The 20,676-nt window shown below is 42.2% G+C and overlaps 1 protein-coding gene across 1 annotated transcript; it reads right to left on the bottom strand.

Annotated features, from left to right (window-relative positions):
• Positions 1-3,106: 3,106 nt before the first annotated feature.
• xkr4 (XK related 4) lies at positions 3,107-20,336 on the bottom strand. The gene is made up of 4 exons (XM_020650731.3): positions 19,485-20,336; positions 12,161-12,360; positions 11,514-11,868; positions 3,107-10,793 (listed from the first exon to the last, which is right to left on the bottom strand). The coding sequence occupies exons 1-4, from the start codon at positions 20,177-20,179 to the stop codon at positions 10,193-10,195; spliced, it is 1,851 nt and encodes a 616-aa protein (XP_020506387.2). The 5' UTR covers positions 20,180-20,336; the 3' UTR covers positions 3,107-10,192.
• Positions 20,337-20,676: the final 340 nt, after the last annotated feature.

Below are 20,676 nucleotides of genomic sequence, written 5' to 3'. Positions count from 1 at the left end.
AGTAGGCTATAGGAGACCCATGTGTCAATCAAAACCTGCGAGCAAACTCCTGCAAACTGCAAAATACATGTATTGGCAAAGTCACGAGACCATGAAAACTATTTGTCAGAAAAGGGTGTGCCGTCTTATAAAAGAAGTGACAACAAGCCTGCAACCATTCATCATCATGAAGTCTGATCTGGATACATAGATGCTATGCTTCTGTTTTCTCCTCTCTGTTTACCGAAAGCTTGACGATGTGAGGGCGGATGAGATCAGTGCTTCCAAAATGACCAAACTGCATGTTTTATTTTTACCTGCCAAACAGTACTCATTTCTGTCCTTCATAGATTTATACAACCTGTTTCAAAAAAAAGTCCGGACCACATTTTAACCTCATATTCAATTTAAAAAGGATAGTACAAAGACAACATATGAACTGGCCTGCTGTCCTGACTTAACACAAAATATACACAAAATATTTGAAAAATTATGAAGCGTAAAAAAACCACAAAACTGTTGAACAGCTGACATCATACAAATATGTAATACATGGGGTCCTTCACCTTAATTACAGGCATCAGGAATTGAGTGCAGGAAAGCATTGTACTGCATAAGCATATTGAGAAGAAAACAAGAAATTACATTTGATTTTTTTTTTTTTTCAGAGGGTGATGTTATTTGAAGACCCAGATGCAGAGTACAGACACTGCAGCAGGCAATAGACACTTTATTAACAAAAAGTGGCATGAATTAAAGTGAGAGTCTCTAGGTCAGGGGAGTGCAGGGAATGAGTCATATGCCAGTGAAATGGGGCAGAGCAGGTCAGATGAATAGAAAGGGGAAGGCTGACTAACCTGAGTCTTGAGATCCAGGGACGAGAGTGGAACCAAATCCAGAGATCTAGAGAGGAGGCCGTGATGATCCCCATGAAACAAAGAACATCAAGAGGGAAAATGGAGGCAGGAGTAAAGCCAAGTTCAGGTGTAGGCAGATTAATACAGGTATAAGTCACAAATGAAAAATTAGAAAACATTTTAAAATAACTCGCTGGAACTAGACTGACTGGTAACCAGAGTCTACGATCTGGTAGAGTGGTGCAGGTGAAGTCCAGTATTTGTAGCAGAGTTGATTGTAGATGATATGCATCCATGATTAGGGCAAACAGTTTTGGTCCAACTCCTTTCCTTGTTTGTTAGATTGTGGTTTGTTTTACAGACACGTTGTATAAACACTCATGTTGTTGACACAAATCAACAAGTTGGTCCTGAACGTATGACATCCATCTAATGTCCTGGCTTTTGCTACCTATCTGTCTGCATGGTTGGGTTGGGGTGTGCTGATATGGGCCATTTGTTTGACACATTGACACACACACATACGCCAAACTTTTCCCTCTGCCGGTGCGCCTATAATCACTCAGTAAATCACACCATCATCATCCTTTCCATCTCTGCCTCATAGCGTGACCAAGGCTGCACAGCTCTATTTTTGTTTTTCATATACATACATATATATATATATGTATATATATATATATATATACAGGGCATAAATTACACAATGAAATTAATGTAAATATGACTACAACTAATAATAATATTCATTATGATTTGATTTGATGATATTTCTATATTTAAATATTAACTAATTTTTATACTTAGGTTCTATATTCCTACACTGCTGTTTGCTGCTGCAACGCTTTAAATTTCTCAATTGTGGGTCAAATAAAAGATTATCTTAATTTATCTTATTTTATCTAATTTTATATGACTGTTATGAATTAAATTCACCAAGAGATGGCGACATTTTACCTCCATAAAAATTGTATGCTATTCTATTGATAGCATAGATTGATAGGCTATACACCTGAGCCAACATACGACCACCAACTGGTCAGTTAACCACTCCTTTTTCAACAGAGGTGAATCTATATGCAGTTAACAAGACATTCAATAAATGATAATCAGGGTCGCTGGAAAATTTAATCTCCAGTCCACATCTAGACGGAATTATCCTCTCTTCTGTCTCATGATTAGCAGGCTAGCAGCTGGGGTGTTTATGCCACAAAGTTTTTCTTACAACAATTATTTCAACAACATACCCACCTTCAAGTGAAGCACGAGCCTCCTGTTGTTTTGACTTTTTCTTTCTTTTGCTTGCTCCCGATTCATATTGCCATTTGGAGGCCATCTCTCCACCTGCATCCAACTGCCTGTCGGTGCATCTGACTGCTGATTGGTCAGATGCTGCGTGCTGTCAATCATTTTTGGGTGTTTTGAAAGAGGACCCTGTCACAATCGTGTGTTCCAATTTTCCTCTTCCCAAATTGCTGCCCCTTGACCCAACATCCTGGTTCCGTAAGTGCAGCCATGGCACTGGCATATCACCCCACCCTCCCCTTAAAGTGGAGGCTGATAGTTGTAAAATGCACACACTGAGCAATTTGTAAATAAAACCTTAGAATCAAAATGAATTAGCATTATAAAGTCCCCTCATGTTGAATTAAGCATGAGGTCACATTTTATGCAAAATAGACTTTACCATGTTTTTCTAAAACTAATATATGTTCCTAGTCTGTCAACAAAACCCCTGATTATGAGAAAAGTCCATCCTCTCAGTCTTTGGCCTGCTCCACTTTTCAGAAAATGTGTGTTCAAACAGGCCATTTGGAGATTTTCCCTTCATGACATCACAATGGGCAGTAGCCCCTCCCCCAGGTGGGTGACACTCCCACAGCTAGGTGTTTGTTCTGCCCTCTGAGTCTTCCCCTTTCATCGTAAATAATAGAGAATGGAGTTAGAAAGCCCAAGACATCCAAGTGGTCAGACACAGCTCATTTACATATTTAAAGGTACAGACACAGAAACAGCCTGTTCTGAGCAGGGCTGAAATAGAGGAGTTTATAGACATGATCAAATACAGGATCAGAGTGGATTTAGAACAAGAAACTTCATGTTTTGGGGAGCTCTGAGAGTTATTTAAACTGGTTGAAGAGGAATATAATGTGACCTTTAACACAGTGATGAACCACAAAAATAAAACATCAATACATTTTATATTGAACACAAACTCCAGCTTCAACCTTGCAAGAAGAAATAATAAAAGAAGAAACTCGAGGCCGAAAAAATGACCACAGTGTACTTTATTAAATGAATTTTGGTAGTTTGTGTTGCATTAGATTGAAATAAAAATTTACAAAAATCCCATATATACAAAAATGTCATTTGATCATGTTTATCGCTCTTGATTTATCTTTTTACAATAAAATGTTCCTTTTCCCCGTTATTCATTTTAGCACTTCAGACTTTCATCACACAATGCAACTCACTGAAAGGACCAGAATTTTTTTTGTCTTTTACATTGGTTTCGTTTCTTTTTTTTTTAAACACACCACATACACCACATTTATCTTTTTTTTTTTCCTCTGTTATATATTGTCGTAGTTAGAGCCATCGTGGTGGCGTTTAAAACCTCTAAAGACACCCTTCACAGTCAAACTCAAAGAGAGGAATGTTCTTTTTTTAACGTGTACACTTTGCATACATTTATTTACAGATAAGTTTGTTCTGTTCACTATCTGTGGCTCTCCGTGTTTAACCAGCTCTCTACATGGACGTCTGTACAGAATGATTATACAAGAGTGACTGCAGTCCTATCACTACTCACCTACTGGTTACTGTGCTTACACTAAGGCTGAATGAATTATCTGAATCGTGTCGTCAACAACCACAGTGAGCCGACAGTTTAAAGCTCTCTCTGCTGTTGGGATTGGCTGGTTCGTCCTGACCTCTGCAGCAGAGCTTTGATCAGCTGGTGAAAACACACACACACACACACACACACACACACACACACACACACAGGTTTGTTGAGTCAGTGTTTGTCATTGCTCTCATTGTGTAGACAATCACAGGTCTCCTTCAACTTGTCCTCATACCTGAATGACAAACTCGACTTGTCGAACAGAAACTATGAACCATACTATGGATTACTCATACAACAGATTTACTCATCTCTGAACCTTTTTGTTACATTCAGGACACTGAAATCATTTGTCAAAGTGTGGGGAGAAGACTGTGGTGACGATGACATGGCGGTTACTAAGACATGCGATGTTGGCGGATTTTCCTTCCTTGTGGGGATTTCTTGGTTTCAGTTTAATCTCACTTCAGTCTTTGAAAAAAGCCACTGAACCTGCCTTCTATCCCAACATCTCAGGAGGATGTGGTTAAGTCTATATCGTCTCATGAATATACCCAGTGACGCTGCTTAACAGGCAAAGCAGGCAGCACCTGCTTGAGGCCCCAGGCCAGTAGGGGGCCCCCCCAAGGGCTGAAACACTTTAAACCACAGCAGAGGCTCAAAATGTGCAAAGTTTGCAATGACAGAAGGAGACCTCCCTATAAGGGGGCCCCTGTGTTTGTCAATGAAAGTCACTGAAGGAAACGAAGATGAGTAATCTGTCTGGGAGAAACTGAAATAAACATGGTCTCTGCCCATGTCATTTTTAAAGTATCATTTACTGTGTCAGAATACTTATAACATCAGGGTAATTTTTTTCTGCCTAGGGCCCCGATAGACTCTGAGCTCCCTGCTGAATAAACCTCAGAGTCTTAATTGTTAAGTCACTGTGTTTTAAGCTTCATATTCAGCAGCCCATTAAAAAGTGAAAGATGAAGCTGGGTTTCTATTTAAGAAATTACTCGTTTTCCTTTTGCTGCAAAACAATTTAAAAAAGTGTTTTCCAATCGTATTCCATGATCTGACTCCAGGTGATGTTTTATACATGCATCCTCTCAATGCCTTAAATCTTTGGATACATGTGCACTATGGAGCATTGAGGTTCATAAGTAATCTGAGGACCCTAACTCAGCAAAAGATTAGTAAAAAATTAGAATTAGAAAAATTGAGTTTCAGGTACATTGCTCCTGCAAACGAGGATTTGTGTCTGGAGGAGCTGATGTCTTTGTGAAAGTAGATTAAAGGAAGATAATTTGATGAATGACTTCCAGCTCTGTGACAAACGATGTAATGATCTTTTGTACGTTTTATGTGCTGTATGTCTTTGAATTGTGCTGCTGCCTGTCAATGAGGCTTTCCTGGTCGAATAAATGAAAATCTTGTAAAACTGCAGCTGGGTTAGAGTCCCAACACAAACTGTGACAATCAAGGTAGTACTGTAGTGTCATCTCTGGATGCCGTCCTCCAGCTTGGACCAAACTGGGAGCAAGTTGGACTTAAAGCTTTTCCTCTGACAGCTGTTCAGGCTCGTAGGATGGAGGACTGTTGTGTGTATAAAGCTCCCTGTTGGACGAACACTCAGTCCTCAGTATAAGCACAGTACCTGCTGTTGATACATTGCGCTTTAAAAGCACACATGCACACACACGCGCACACGCACACACACACACACGCACACGCACACACACACACAAAGAAACCAAGCTGTGCTTTCTTTCTTACAGTATTAAACAACGTCCTGTGTTATTGGCTCTAAATAAAGACAAAAAAATAGAAATATATTCTCCTTAAGGCAAACAAAACAGAGGAAGCAGCTTTAAAGAACGATAAGAGTGAGCAGGGAGTCCGATGATATCTTTATTCTCTATTTCTGATACACTTTCTGCAGCCAGCAGGGTAAACTCCGCTAAGCTCCTTTACTGACACAATGTGAATTCAAAGGGCCGTGCGCTTTAAATAACTGGCCGTGATGTTTGTCTAGTTCAAAAGAAGAAGGCCCATTTTCATGATCAGCTTTCAGGAAAACTATGTAAATATAAAATGAATTGTGCCTTTTGAATGATTACTATATAAAATAAAGACAAAGTTCATTTTGGCACATTGTCTGCAAATGTTCCTTATGTCAGTGTTGTGCTTCGGAGTAAATTAAATGAATTGTTCTAGTTGAGTTTGTTATGGCAGCACTGCAGAGTTTATTGTTTCAGAGAGACCATGTGCTCAAGAGAGGGCGGAGGGTTATCTGATGAAACAAACTGAGGTAGTTTAATGTTGAGTATAAATCATATATATCAGTATGTTATTTCATGAGATTGTGGTGATTAAACTAAGGCTACACTGGATTCTAGAGATACTGCACATAAACTTAAGTAAAATGCTCTGACTTTAGGGATGCACCGATGACACTTTTCTTCTACAAGAACCGTATAGTTCGGTGAATAAGACACTAAAAAAAACAGGCTGCGTCCTATGTACTGTGAGACCAATATACCAGTTTAACATGCTGAGACATGCACCATCATGACCTCAAAAACAGCTGACGCAGACCAGGTTAGCAGCGTCACATTTAAACGTCTTTTCCCCCTCATGAGGTCATTATCCTGCATTTAAATAAAACGGTAGTAAACTGTAAAGTAAACAGACCTTGTGGAGTGCTGGTTTGATTGAAGTAAAGACAACAAGCGACCAGAGGAGGTGGGCAGAGAGACTCGTGGTGCTGAGAGCTTAGCTAGCATACGGCTAGCTAGCTGCTTCACACACGCTGCATGGTGATATCTAAAAGAGCTACACAGCTGCACTGAAACAGCATGTTGTGGACTTTGCTGAACACAATAAAAATCATAACACATGAAGACAGCTTAGATCTTTTTTTTCCACTCGGAGAGACGCCTTAAAAAAACGACTGCATCTTAAACTCTAGAGACTTATAGTGTGGTTTATACATTTGAGTACTCACCGATACGATGACCAATATGAGAACCTTATGATACCGTTACAGTTCTTAAAATGACTTTGACTGCGTGTTTTATTTCCACTAGATGTTCCTCACCTTCTGACTGTGACAAATGAAAAAGATACCATGATCTGCTTCATTTAAACAGTGAAACATTTCAAATGGAGCTATTATTAAAGAAGCATTTCTTCATCCCTCCTCTTGACAATTTATCAGTTTGCAGTCTGCTCTTCTATTATCATCCTCGTTTATGTTGAAATATCTCCAAACTGTGGACATGGCTCCTCCTCCGCCTACCAGCTCAACTAGTCAGAGGCTATCATCACACTGGGAAGTGGTATCAGATGCAGCAGTATGTAGTTTAACAAGTACAAGAACAGGTACTTAAGTGCAGTATATCAGGCTGATTCTTGATACTGGTATCATATCGGTGCATCCCTATTTAAAATCATATAAAGCTGCCTTTACAAAAATGAAGCTACAGAGAAGAAATGTGCTTTTTAGCTTTCGATCTGACTTTTTTCTCCTGGTTCACGGTGATATGTTTCATTTTAGCCACTGACTGACAAAAAGGCCAAGAGAACTCTTACTGTCTTCTTGTTAAAAACATGTCGATTCATCATCAGGAGGACATTTAGGTCATTTATACAACTCCAGTGTTTGCAGAGAAACCTAATAAAAGGACCTTAACTGCAAATATACAACTAATAAAGACAAGAGATCATCTCTTTCTTATGGTTGTCAACCTGGTGCAAACAACAGAATATTCATCATGCCAAAGTTCACTAGTGATTTAACTGAGTTAAGAATGAGAATGAAGCAAGTCTTTAAAGAGTGCACTCAGGTGGTCTGTTTTTAGGGGTCACTAACTGAAAATGTTTAGAGCTGAAACTTTACCCTCCCACAGAAATTATGTGAATGTTATAACAGCCCTGAATCAAGCTTTTATAGTGGCCCTTCAGTACACCAAATATCACTTGGTTATCATTTCTCAGTGAAGCAAGAGGACGTCCTGCAGAACAATGCTATCGTGTGACGTGGCGCTTGGTAAGGTTGTCAAAATATTGTTTGAAAACATGTGGTATCAAAAAGTTTCTGTTATTTCCATCATCAATAGAAGTGATAAGTACCAAGTCTTTAACGAAACTTGAACTCTTAAAGTGATATTTTCAACCAAAAGCTTCTGCTTAAGAAAAAGAGAGAGCGGCGGTGGTTCCATTCAAATGCACAGGTCGACAAATACTGACGGTTCTCAAGTCCCTTTGACGTTTAGTGAAGATGTAAAAGTTACTTTGATGTCACTAACATATAGTCAGAGCGCAGAGAAGGTGACACTTGGTGCTTACAGACTGCCATTTGAAGGCAGAATTCTGACATCACTGCCTCGGGTGTAAAGTGTAACGCTTTTTTGTAGAATGGTTGGGCAAAGTCGTCAGGGAACGACCCGGCAACATGTAACGTCGAAGACTACGAGGCCGAGCTCCTGCTGTGTGCTACGCTGTCAGTGTGTCCTCTCTGCGTTCCAGTTTGAGCCCAATGAGTTAACACACTGGGACACAGATAAAATGCTGTTGTGGATGCACTGTTTAAGTACACGGGCGTACTGACGTTGGGACTGTTGTGGAACCGCAGTGACTACTGTCTAAATTGCACAGATATATTGGCAACTTAAATATTTGCACTAGCATTAAAAGCAAGAAATGATCCAATACTGGATGTGTAGGACTTTTCTGTTCCCGAGGTATCGAAATTGTTTGATTTGAAGTAAAATCATGCTGAAGTTTTAAATTCCTGTATCATGACATCCTCTAGTGCTGGGTGTGACAATGTCATAATATATGTTTGTTGGCTAAACTGAAAGAACAAAAAACGGGCACATCTCTCCCAGAAGGAGACGTTGTGGATGGAGGAGCCAGTTTGACACAAAGTCAAAAACTCCTCGACCGATCGATCGTATCACAAAGCTGAATCACGGCGTATGACAACATGTCCTCCTGAGCTGCTTCTCGTTTTAAACACACACACACACACACACACACACACAAACTCACACACACACCCACACCACCTATAACTAACACTCACACACTTTACCACAAATACACAGCATTACAGTGACTTCAGTACCCTCTATCATCATCTCTAAAGTAAAAAATGCTGCATTTATATCAGAGTCCTGTACATCCTGGTGGTTTCGTTTGGCTGAGTTGGCTGCTCGTCAATGTTTTTTTCTTCTTCTTCTTCTTCTTCGTCTTCTTCCCCTGTCATCTCCTTTTCATTCCTGTATGTAGTTGACTAGTTTCTTTTCTGCCCTCTCCACCACAAACATCAGTGTCGCTGCACAGCCAGGTTTATGTGGCTGACTGCACATCGTTCAGCTGAGCTGCCGGAAAGATTCTGCCTTGGCATTGTGTGAGTTTGACAGATTTTTTTCTTCTGGGCAAAGGTTGTGAGCTGGTGACTGTCCAGATTTTTAACCCTTCTTTCTTTCTAGTTATCCTCTCTTTTAGCCAGTTTTGGTTGATTTTTTTTTCTCCCAAACAAAACACAATGACTGAGTAAAGATGCTATTTTGACTCCTGTCTGCGTGTATAGTTCACTCTCTGTCCGACCCTTATCCAGTTGAGACCAGAGCTCTCTTTGAGGAATTGAATGACTTAGCCCGAGTAGAACTTTTTTTGGACTACCATACAATCCGGTTTTATAATCCTGCAAAAGAGAGAGGATGTTCCAAGGAACCTTTTTTGGCACTAAACCTCTTACCAGCAAGAGAGCAAACAGCAGCAGATGGATTCAAATAAAAATGATCAAGATATACCACAGCCAGCAAGGTAATGAGATTGTTTTTGTTGTCACTGGTGATCTCTCTAAGGGTGCACAACTTGACATATAACCAGCTGCCTTTTCCCCATCCCCTCTTGTTGGGAATTGGTGAAAGAAATCAGCAGCATTGAGTGGAATCATGTCGCTATCGATGCAAGCACCCACCCAGTTGTGGATGCATCATCAACAAAAAACCCAGACACATTTTCGACCAATGAGGCGCCGCCGTGTGAGTGTTTCTGTTGATGCTGAATGAGGGAACATTTCCTTTTCCTAAACCCTATTAAGGTGTCGTATATGTTAGAGTGGAATATCTGTGATTTTAAAATCCCTCTTGGTGGAATGTGGCGATGCGTATTATCGCCACCATTTGCCCAAACGGTTCATGACCGTGTTGTCCGTGCAGAGTGTCAGAGCACTCGCGTTTCGATGATAACAGACGGGGTTTCCCTGATGAGTGAAAGTAAGAAAAAAAAAAAAAAACAGCAACAACCCTTCAGAGCACCTGAACAAATTCGACAGCTGCACTCGGGCTTCATTTGATCACTACCAACAGGGTGCTGATGCTGATGAACAGAAAGAGACAATAAGGAATGAGTGGTGATAGTGTACTGATGAATTCCTATTGCCACGGTCCCTGTTTGCCGTTTATCGCACTGTGAGATAATCCTCAGTTATCCGTATTCCTGTTAAGGACTATAACGTGGTCTCATATTCCAGCCTCTCCTGAACCAGAGCGTCATCTTTGTACTGCAGCCTCGGAGGAGTCAGCGAGCAGTCTATGGCCAGTATCGCCTTTCGTATACTGCGGTCCAGGACGTGCCGCTCCCACGCCGGATAGCGGTTCCTACAGAGATCGATCTTGATGACGGTCTCGTCGAGGCGCGGCGCACGAGAGGACGGCGTAGACGGCACGGTGGCTCGGACCTGAAACACCGGCATGCAGCCGTCCCGCTCGGAGTACTTCCCCGCGTCACGCTCCAGGGTGGCGGTGGCTCCTCGGTTGGAGCGCAGCGAGTTGGTGGCTCCCTCGGACGGTAGTGTGGAGAACTGGGCGGTGGGGTCCAGGTCCAGGCCCTGCCCGCTCGGCGAGCGTCCGAAGCGGGGCCCGTTGGGATGGAAGAAGGCGTAGTACATGAGCATGAAGACGACGCCGGTGAGGAAGCTGCTGAAGATGACACAGAGCGCTGGCACAGCGAAGGCGTCGGTCGTGGCCGGCGAGCGGTAGAGGTACCACAACGCACTGAGAGCGGCGTTCTCCACCAGGATCACCAGGTAGTAGATGAAAAGACGATACCTGAACAGAGATAGAAGACGTGATGACAAGATATTTACCAGAGTCACTGAATCCAAATCAATAAAACCGTTTTCCTACAGTATGAGACGGGGAGCTCAAAGATTTTGATTCTGGTGTGAAACCTCTCGTTCTGTGCTGGTTATATTGTTTATTTTCAGTTTGATGTGTCTGTATCTGTGTGTGTCCTTCGTTTCTGCCAGTTCCAGAGGGTGATAGGCTGATTGACTTCTAGTTCAGCAGCTGATAGTTCTGATAACTAGCTCGCAGACATCGCCTAGTTTTCCTGTTGTTGTTGGTGTAACGTGAGTGCCCGATGTGTGGTGGATGGAATATGGTAACTTGAGCTAACCTATTGTTATTTTTGCATTGACAACACCTTAACACACAAACACACTCCAATGAAGTAACTGACTTCCACTCCTCATATATTAATTGGACTAATTTGTTTGGATAAAGAATTGTTTAAATATAAACCTGTGACCTCCCGAGCCAGGTCATGACAAAGGTCAAATAATATGCAGCATGTGTTCAGTTTCAATGCAGACAGTAAGGTTTTTGAGTTGCAGTGGTATACGGGGCTTCTGGTCAATCTGACTTTGATGCAGAAAAACCTTTTCACTCTACAACCTTACAGCTGTAGGACGGTGACAAACACACAATAAGAGAACTAAGTTATACAAATCCAGCCAGTGACAAGGATTTTGACTTCAGAGTCCTCACCTTGTCCGTCCCTCCTTGACGTTGAACCAGGTGAAGATGTAGATGATGCCCACGACCATATCGAACACGATCTCCTCCCACTTGCTGATGCAGAAGTCTGTCTCGCAATGGACGATCCAGAAGGTCATGATGCACCAGTGCAGGACGATGAAGATGCCGAAGTACAGTTGGAACACGGAAGCAAACAGGGCGAAGGTGATGACCCTCGCGGCGATGGTGAAGAAGTGCCAGCAGAACTGAATGATGACGGCCAGGTAGCTGATGGGCTTCTTGTCATCTCGGGAATCTCGCAGGGCTTTCTGATAGGAGGCGAGAGCCCAGGCCAGAGAGACGAGAGAGGCTGCTGCGGTCATACCTGCAACACAATGCATTAACATGGAATAGAATAAATCTTTATTTTCATTGCTGTAATAACAAATGAAGGCAGTATTTTGTTAGTGGACGCACAGATTAAACACAAAATCAGAAAAAACAACAGAAAACCACAGTAGTAGAAGGTACTTTAGTCTCAAAACCACTAAAACCTGGCAAATCAGAGTAAAATGGTTCTCAACAATAAACAGTAAAAAAAAAAAAAAGTGCTGGTGCTATGATTGCTGGTTAGGTGCCGCCGCTGGCTCCTGCCTCTGTGTGTATGTGTGTGTTACCTTGCACGGCCTGGAGCTTGTGTGTCTGTATGATGATGCACAGCTGCAGCACCAGTTGTGGGGCGCTCTCCAGGAAGGTGGCGAGCAGGTGCAGCATGCTCACGTCTGCAAACTCGTAGACCATCCTCCAGTGGTAACGCCATCGCTCCGTCTCCGCACTCTGTCGACTCCTGATGCCCAGGTAGATGGTGTGGAAATACCTGGAGGTTAAATATCAGAATCAGAATCAAGATAAATATCGTGCTTTCATCTTTACTGGACAGTTAAGACCACCTCACTCTCAACAACTGAACTTGGTTCACACGTTGCCCTTCAACTTTACTTTTCTATTGGAAATACTTTACAAAGTAGTAGGAACATTTAAAAGTTACTTGACTGATAATACTGATAGTTATTGCCAAGCGGTAACCTCCAGTGTTGAAAAATCAAGCCAATGCGAAAGTGCAAAAAAAAAAACATCATCTCTCCATTGTCCACTTGAGGCTGTAAAAGCCCTGAAAGCCTTGGAAGTCAAAATGTTACAGCAGAATTAACATGTTTACAGCCTGGTGCCAAAAATGATCAGCACACATTATACTGAATTTTACTTTTCATAAGTATTGGCTTGGGATTGGTGTGTTGTAGCTGTTTGTCAGGAGGCTTCAGACCCGCCTCAGCTCCAACTCTTTACCTGTTACTAAGTTAACCAAAAGTTAGTTGGGAACAGCATTTCCAATATGGCGACTGCCATCGTTGAGCTTCAAAATGCAACTCCAGAAACCAATAAGTGACATTGCTACGTCTATGTTTTTTATCATTGCACAATATTTGTTTGTTTGTTATTTGTTCTTTAAGTCCCTCAGTTTCATCTGTTAATTTCTACAAATCATGAAATCCTCCCGAGTTTACCAACTGTGTTTGTCTCAAAAAGATTTCTGGATTTTAAAATATATAAAAAACAGGTGTAAGTGCAGAGCTAACCTGGGTTTGTGTTCCTTGTGAAAAGAAAAAACAATTGTATTTGCACAAACAAACACATAACAGCTGAGTGTGAGTGAAGTGAATAGGGTTATAAATCCATTCAGTCCAACTTCCCAATTTGAAAATTTAAGGAAATTATGAAATTAACCATGCAAAATCCCTGATGTAGATTTCATCATGTGACACTCTGTATTTCAGTTCCAAATTCTGTTGACAAAAACGGCTTTGCATTCAGTGACGTGATGTTTGTGCCTGGAAAGAACCTTCTGAAGAATTACCCCTCAACCCCAACAGGGACTGAACTCCCTCGTATGATGAACTGCTACACTGCGTGCCCTGACATGTGTAGCTCCATTCATTGGATGCATCCCTCTGCTGCCACCTGTTGGCTGGTTGTGTGTGATGCATTTAGCTCCTCTCTCTTGGATTGTAGAGAGCTGAATGAGCACATACAACTTTAATGAAAGTCAACAGAGGACATACAGAAACCAATCAGTCGTTTATTTTGGGGCTTGTATGCCTCACAGGACAGATGATAAGAGTCAGAAACAGAGGTGTGTAAGATTCAGGCTGGCAGAAATTGAATATAATACTCATGTGAACGAGTGCTAAAATGTCAAATATAATTTTAAGTTCTTGAATTTCAGATTCTGTCGTTTACAGAAAGCTAACAGAAGACATTTAATGGGAGAGCAAATATTATGGGAGAGCATGGATTTGAATTTGAGCTCTTCCCATAGACACACATTGTATAAAGTGAGATAATAACTCACACAAAGTAATGTTTTTCTTTCTTAAAAAAAAAAAAAACCTGCGAGTTAAAGTTAAACTAAATAAATTAACTGATTTTTAGAAGGAAAAAAAGGAACTCCTCATCAAACATGTGCGAGAACAGCAAGGTGCCTGTAGTCATTTTAATTGTTCAATATAGTGGACATGAGTTCAGTCATACATTTTCTCCAAACTTAAAATCAATACTTATAAATATCGCTCCTTAACCGTCACGAACAATTATCACCTGCGTTGTCTTTTAGAAAAATAAGCATTTAGTTATTCCCATAACTTTCAGTCAATCTAACGACAGGCTGAGAGATGGTGGTGAGGCGGGTTTTAAACCTCCTGACACACTGCTACTCTGCACTCACCTATCAATCAGGTCAGCTACGTGCCTGACTATGGATAACACGTATCGTTCTCAAATCAAAACCATATAGTTTTGGGGGAAAAAAGGCACAGTGCCACATAAGGACACATGATGATGAGTACATTCAGTGGATACATATTGCAGGTTAACAACTGGGGGAAACAAATGAGCACATTTCAAACTGAGCATCAATGTGTCCAACCTGTGTTATAAAAGTCTTAAATCCTAATTTATAGACGGAGCATGGCTCCACTTTGTTTTTATTAGTAACACCTTTAGAAACAACTTTAAAGGGCAGCAAAAGACATGAAAAGGAACTTCTTCTACATATCTTAAACACAGTTTTTCAGTATGGATCGTTATCTGCAACATATTCACCGTCTGAGCTGCACACACACACACACACACACACACACACACACACACACACACACACACACACACACACACACACACACACACACACACACACACACACACACACACACACACACACACACACACACACACACACACACACACACACACACACACACACACACACACACACACACACACAGTACCTCTGCAGACCGTAGGCAAAGCTCCTCTAATGAAGTGAATTCATTATTACCTCTAAGTCTGTGTGGCCTAGTTTTGTGTGTGTGTGTGTGTGTGTGTGTGAGTGTGTGTGTGTGTGTCTCTGTCAGTGTCCCTAATTCATTTCCATCTCCTCTTTGAAATATCACAAACACATGGCGGTCATTTAGCAGCAGGCTAATGGGCCATGAAATTAACCAACACTGTCAATAAAGAATTAGAAAATTAAATCTTGGCTGAAGATATAAAAGCAGCTTGTACTTGTTCACGTGTGTGTGTGTGTGTGTGTGTGTGTCTGTGTGTGTGTGTGTCTGACCGCCTCACTCACTTCACGTAAAAACAGAAGTCATCTCATTCAGCCTCTCATTCAGGGTTTATGTGAGGCCATCAAAATGCAGATTGACAAACATGACCATTTAAAGCTACCTTCATGTACAGTCCTTCTTCCTGTTTTTTTAGGCTACTAGTATTTTAACAGCACATGTGTTTGTACAGATGCTTTTCATTTTTTCATGCAGCTACTTCATCACTGAGGCTCAAATAATTTAGACCTGATCCAGGACAGTTAATGAATTATCACAGTTGAGCCCACTTTACCCAGACTCTTCACTGCTAGCCCCCTAGGACATTTGACACAACAAGTCCTGGTGAGCTGATGAATAAACTTGGCAGGAAATATTCACCGTGTGCGAGAGGGAGGGGATGGTGATGTGTATATCCTGAGACCAGCACAATAATCGTCTGTATGTCTGTGGTTGAGGGACTCACCCTGCTGCACTGTGATAAACATGGACATTGATGGCATTTCTGTTATTAGTGTGAGAGAAATTACAAGAACTGCTAAACCTCAAGACAAGAAAACAAAAGAGAGAGAGGGAAGAAAGGAGGGGGAGAGATTATGTTACAGTCTGCTGCTCTTTTTACCCCCCTCCCCACCCCCACTGTCCCTCTCCAGCTCAGAAAGATCACTATGAATAATGCAACACACACACACACACCATAGAAAAACAGCCATATTGTCTGACAAGCATCTGTAAAAAAAATTGTTTTGTTTTAATAATACTACTTTAGTTTTTTTTAAATGCCTTTACTGTAGAGGACAGTGGATGGAGTAGGAAACACGGAATAGACAGTGGACAATAACATGGGGCAATATGCTGTGGGTTGGAGTCAAACCTGTGCCGTCTGCTTCGAGGACTAAAGGCTCTGTACATGGGATGTGGGACAAAACTAAGCTAGGCTATCCGGCCCCCCAATCTTTACAGTTTAAAACTTGTGGGTTTACACGTGAGGTATGAGCCCACTCTCACACTGAAGGCTTAAAAATACAGCAGCCTAGTCAGTAAGTGACAGGCTGTCCTCTGGCCCAGTGGTTCCCAAAGTGAGATCTCCAGGGACAGTAGAGGTCTACACCAGGTCTCTAGGACCGGTATTCTGAGGGCGGGTCAAAAAGTTTGGGAACCCCTGCTCTAACTTGTAATTTCAGGAATTATAACATTAACAATATAAACGCTTGCAGGTGATGATTTGCTCAGAATTAGCCATGTGCCTCCAAAATTTTACCTGTAAACACGGTTCAACTTTCCATGATCCTTCTGCTCACCTCCATCCTGCTATCACCTCTGACTGTCTCAAAAGTACCAACTATCCTGTACCTTCATTTTCCACATTCTCTAAAAAATTAAAATTGTAGGAGTCAGTTGACATCAAATGAATTTGCCAAAATCAATCATTGGTGTGACTGTCAAAAGAAGTCCACTTCTTTTTGTTACAATAAGTTTTTAAGATGTTGCTTCATTATTATCCCCAAACTGAACTCTTCAAAGTCTCACCAGATGCTCCAGATGTGTGATTCAACACTTGACCACAGACTCAGGTAAACAATAATACATGTCACTTGACACACAGAGGGGTTCCTTTATTGCCATATTTTGTAGCATACAGCCACTAAATGACAAAGCTGCCATATTTGAGAAGTTGGTAGTCACAATGGAACTGAGTTCCATGTCTGTCCTATCTCTGAGGGCAATAAAAAAAAAATCTAAAACTGAGACATATCACTTTGAAGGAAATAGTATACATTCATGCATATTGATAACTAATGGATTCAAGATTAAAAAAACTCCTGCAAATACTGATCAGGCAGCGAGAGGCAAACGGGAAAGTCACTGCGAGTAATGACCTCATGAAATAGTGTGACTATTTCATGTAGATCGTAGTTATTCAGAATCGGCAGGTATGACCTCGAAAAAATCAGAAATTGGAATCAGCCAAAGAAACAGTGATCTCTATTTTAGAATCTATTATGCTGTTCCGCTACACGACCCGTCTGATCATCATCATCATCACCAGATATCCCAGAATCCTTTGTGAAGTATTAGCTGCTTCACTTAGACAATAAGTATGTTTAATGTTGTTCTGTCAACTCAATCATACTGTTCTCCAAACACCTGTGTGGGGCATAAATCATTCCCATTATGACACCAGATAGCCAAAAATGCCTTTAATTTAAATACAGTATGCTGATTTAATGCCTTCATCTGATCACACATTTTTAATCATTGACTATTACATTTGCTTATGAAGGGTAGGGTTGTCATCATACCAGAATTTTAAACAAACGATATATTTAGGTTGGCCCTTGATGCCAACCTAATGTTATGCTCAAACTGTAATTCAGCCGCCACCCACTAGTTGAGACTTCGGCCGTAGACTGACTGTAGCCCCAGTTACTGGGCCTGCTCTCCCTGCTCTACAACCCAGATGTAAACAAGCACAGTGAACTGTTACCTCCTAGTGGGAGCGATGCGGTTTGGCACTACTTTGAACTCCATAATGGAGATAAAGTTATATGTTGACTGTTTGTTTTTAAACTGGCAAATTGACCCGAGCAATGTGCGGCCACTTTCTACACAGACGAGTAGACGTTAACATCCGATGAGGCCTGGAGGCTAGTGGCGCTAATGCTGCTAACGTTAGCCACACTCAGCAAACTAAATGACGTAGTTTACCAACTGACAATTTTCTAAATAAATTGTGCTAAATGTTGACCCTTTTTCTTACCTTTAGACTAGTTCAGTTAAACTGAATTAAAAATTTCCATTTTATCGAATAGGAAATCAGTTACCTAGGACATCATCCCTGGTCCATCAGTGGCTGGAATTAAATCATCTTTGTTTTGAATCTAAATAAAACGATAGATGTTGAGATAAAGAGTAAAGAAAAAGAAAAGGTTCATGAGATCAAGTTTCTTTGTTATAATTTTACATCCTCAGCTGACAAACATGAAGAAAAAAAAAAACAATCTCAATTGTTTTAGTTTAATCATGGCACTACATAGCAGCTCATACAGCCCTCTATGATTCTCTCTCATTTCTCATACTGTATGACGAGCTCAAGCTTCATCCTCTACGATCAGAAACCTTTCATCATTATATAAACAGGCCTTGAAAATGATGAACAGAAAACCTGCCGGTGGCATCGCTGCCACATACTGAAAAGATACAACCTACTACTGCGTTTGGACAGCTTTATGCATTTCTGTTTTTTTCTTAAACCAATCTGGCCCCTGAAGCTCTCTACAGATCTGTGAAAGACACGAGAGTAACAGAGTAAATAGAAGCGTGGTGAATGGAAACTGTAGCATACAACATCACTGATCTACATTTGAACTGTCAGGCTGAAAAACTCTGGATCACATTACCAACTGAATAAAATGGTTAAATGATTTTTGTAATGTTACACTGTGGTTTATGTAGTTTATTGTATCCTGATATAATGTTATTGGGTTTAATGTTACTGAATGTATATTTCATAAACTGTAGATGCAAAGTCCAAACTTAGGATAATACTTGGAAATATTCAAGTTCTATAAAATCTCTGTGCAGCATCAGTTTCACTTTCTGTATTGAAACTATATGTTAAATGCATCGTCCTAATTAATTCAATATACACACACGTGACACCAATAACTTCATATTTCTACTAGAACAGAGTCTGCTCTTCTTTTAGAGGCTCAGCAAACATTTGAGTCTGTAACTCAGGCTCATGTCAAAATCATTTGATAGAAAAATCCATGAATGCATAGAGAACAAATGATCTGTTAGGTTTGACCACATAAAGCCCCGTGGTGAGAAACAGAACGTAAAGATATATCCTGTTTAAATCCATGCAGTAATTCATCATAAGCCCTATACATTATTTAAGAATACCTAAGTTTATCTTAAAGATAATTGTTGTTGCATATAGTACAGAAGCATCACTTCACCCAGCAGCTGGAAGTTCTCCCCATTTGCATCAACAATTCAAATCATTCCCATCCTTATGTGACTGACAGGTCTGAGCCAGCTGTCTGTGCTTCTTACACAGCTGGTGTCATCTCTCCAGACCTGTGAGAAAGAGAGGAGAAGAAATGACCTGCAGCCTCGCAGCAGCCTGTGTGTGATGGCCCTGCAGAGGAGAGAGCAGGCTAAAAGATGGCAGCTGGTAGTCATGCTGAAGGAGCTGGCACCATTCAGAGGACACCATGGTGCCAAGAGTGCCAACTACAGTCAGACAAACCCTCTGCTCATTCATTCATTTATTCCACACACACACTGCACCCCCATCACTGTAACCTATCCCGAGGCCTCCAAAACCTACCTCCATATCTGGCCCAGCTGGAGGATGTGGATGACAGACTGGCCGAACCACGCGCAGAAGGAGTAGTAGGCCGATCGTTTCCTCCTGCTGCCGGCCGCGGTGCTCGCCGTGCTGTTGGTCGTTGTGTTCTTGCTGGCGGTCGACGCCTGTCTCTGCGGCGTGGCCGGGTGGTGCTGAGCGGTAACGTCTCCGTGCGAGGCGGAACCGCTCAGCAGCTTATTACCGTCCATGTGGGAGCTGTCGGCGGCGGATTCCGCGCCGTCCTCGGTGCCGAAGTCGTGGACGAACCATCTGAAGCTAAAGAGCTGCACCGAGAAGGAGCCGAGCACCACGAAGAAGAGCGTCAGGCCGAACCACCAGTAGTCGCGGCGGAGGTAGTAGTCCACCGACAGCCACACGTCGGTGCCCACGTCGGCGAGATACACAGCGACTGCGGCGACGATCCACAGGCAGTCCCACAGCGTGTATTTCTGCTGCTCCCGGCCCAGGTGAAGGCACGTCGTGTTGGAGCCTCCACCGCCGCAGCACCGCGACTCCCCGTTGGCGAAGTCTCCATCCCCGGCTCCGGAAGAGTCCGGCTGGCCGCCCGGGTGGTGGAGCCCCTGCACGGAGCCGGAGTGCTCCGAGTTCTGCAGGGGGGTAAAGGCCACATCGCTCTTCTTTATCTTCAGGACCCCGTCCGATTTAGCAGCCATTGTTAGAAGCCTGTAATATTACTCTATTATTTTCTTCCTTCGTCCCCCTCCTCGTCTCCTCTCCCCCCTCTCCCCCTGCCTCTCTCAGTCGACACCCTTCTGCGCGTCTCTTCTACTCCTCCTCCTCCTCCCTTCTGGGCAGGACTAGCTCTTCTGCCCAGTCGCCTCCTCATAATACAGAATAAAGACAGAAAGGATGACTGGATGTGGCCCCGTGCATGCTCGGATATGTTGGTCCATATCACGTCGATGGTCCGCTCACATCCAGCTGATCGTCTGCCTGCACGCAAAACACCGGCGACCGAGTCTGCATCCGCGGTCAGAGCTCCTCTCCGCCCTCCACGAGTCCTGATGCTGAGGCAGATGTTAGGGAAGTAGAAGGAATCAGCAGATCAAGAAAAATGGATAGGCTGCAGCCCTCTGCTTCTTCCATGGCACCGACTAAAAACTATGACATCATCTCCCCCCCCCCCATCTTCTCCTCACTGACTCTCTCT

The sequence above is a fragment of the Labrus bergylta genome, chromosome 4 (genome assembly GCF_963930695.1).
Source record: "Labrus bergylta chromosome 4, fLabBer1.1, whole genome shotgun sequence".
In the NCBI taxonomy this organism is placed as follows: domain Eukaryota; kingdom Metazoa; phylum Chordata; class Actinopteri; order Labriformes; family Labridae; genus Labrus; species Labrus bergylta.
This window is presented reverse-complemented; position numbering and strand designations above follow the sequence as displayed.

Bases quoted from the DNA above. Each gene is read 5' to 3' on its own strand.
- xkr4 (XM_020650731.3), bottom strand. From the start codon at position 20,179: ATGGCTGCTAAATCGGACGGGGTCCTGAAGATAAAGAAGAGCGATGTG. The intron at 12,361-19,484 runs GTAGGTTTTGGA...TTTAACCTCCAG, and splicing joins CAGCTGGGCCAGATATGGAG to GTATTTCCACACCATCTACC. The intron at 10,794-11,513 runs GTGAGGACTCTG...ATCTCTGTTCAG, and splicing joins GTCAAGGAGGGACGGACAAG to GTATCGTCTTTTCATCTACT.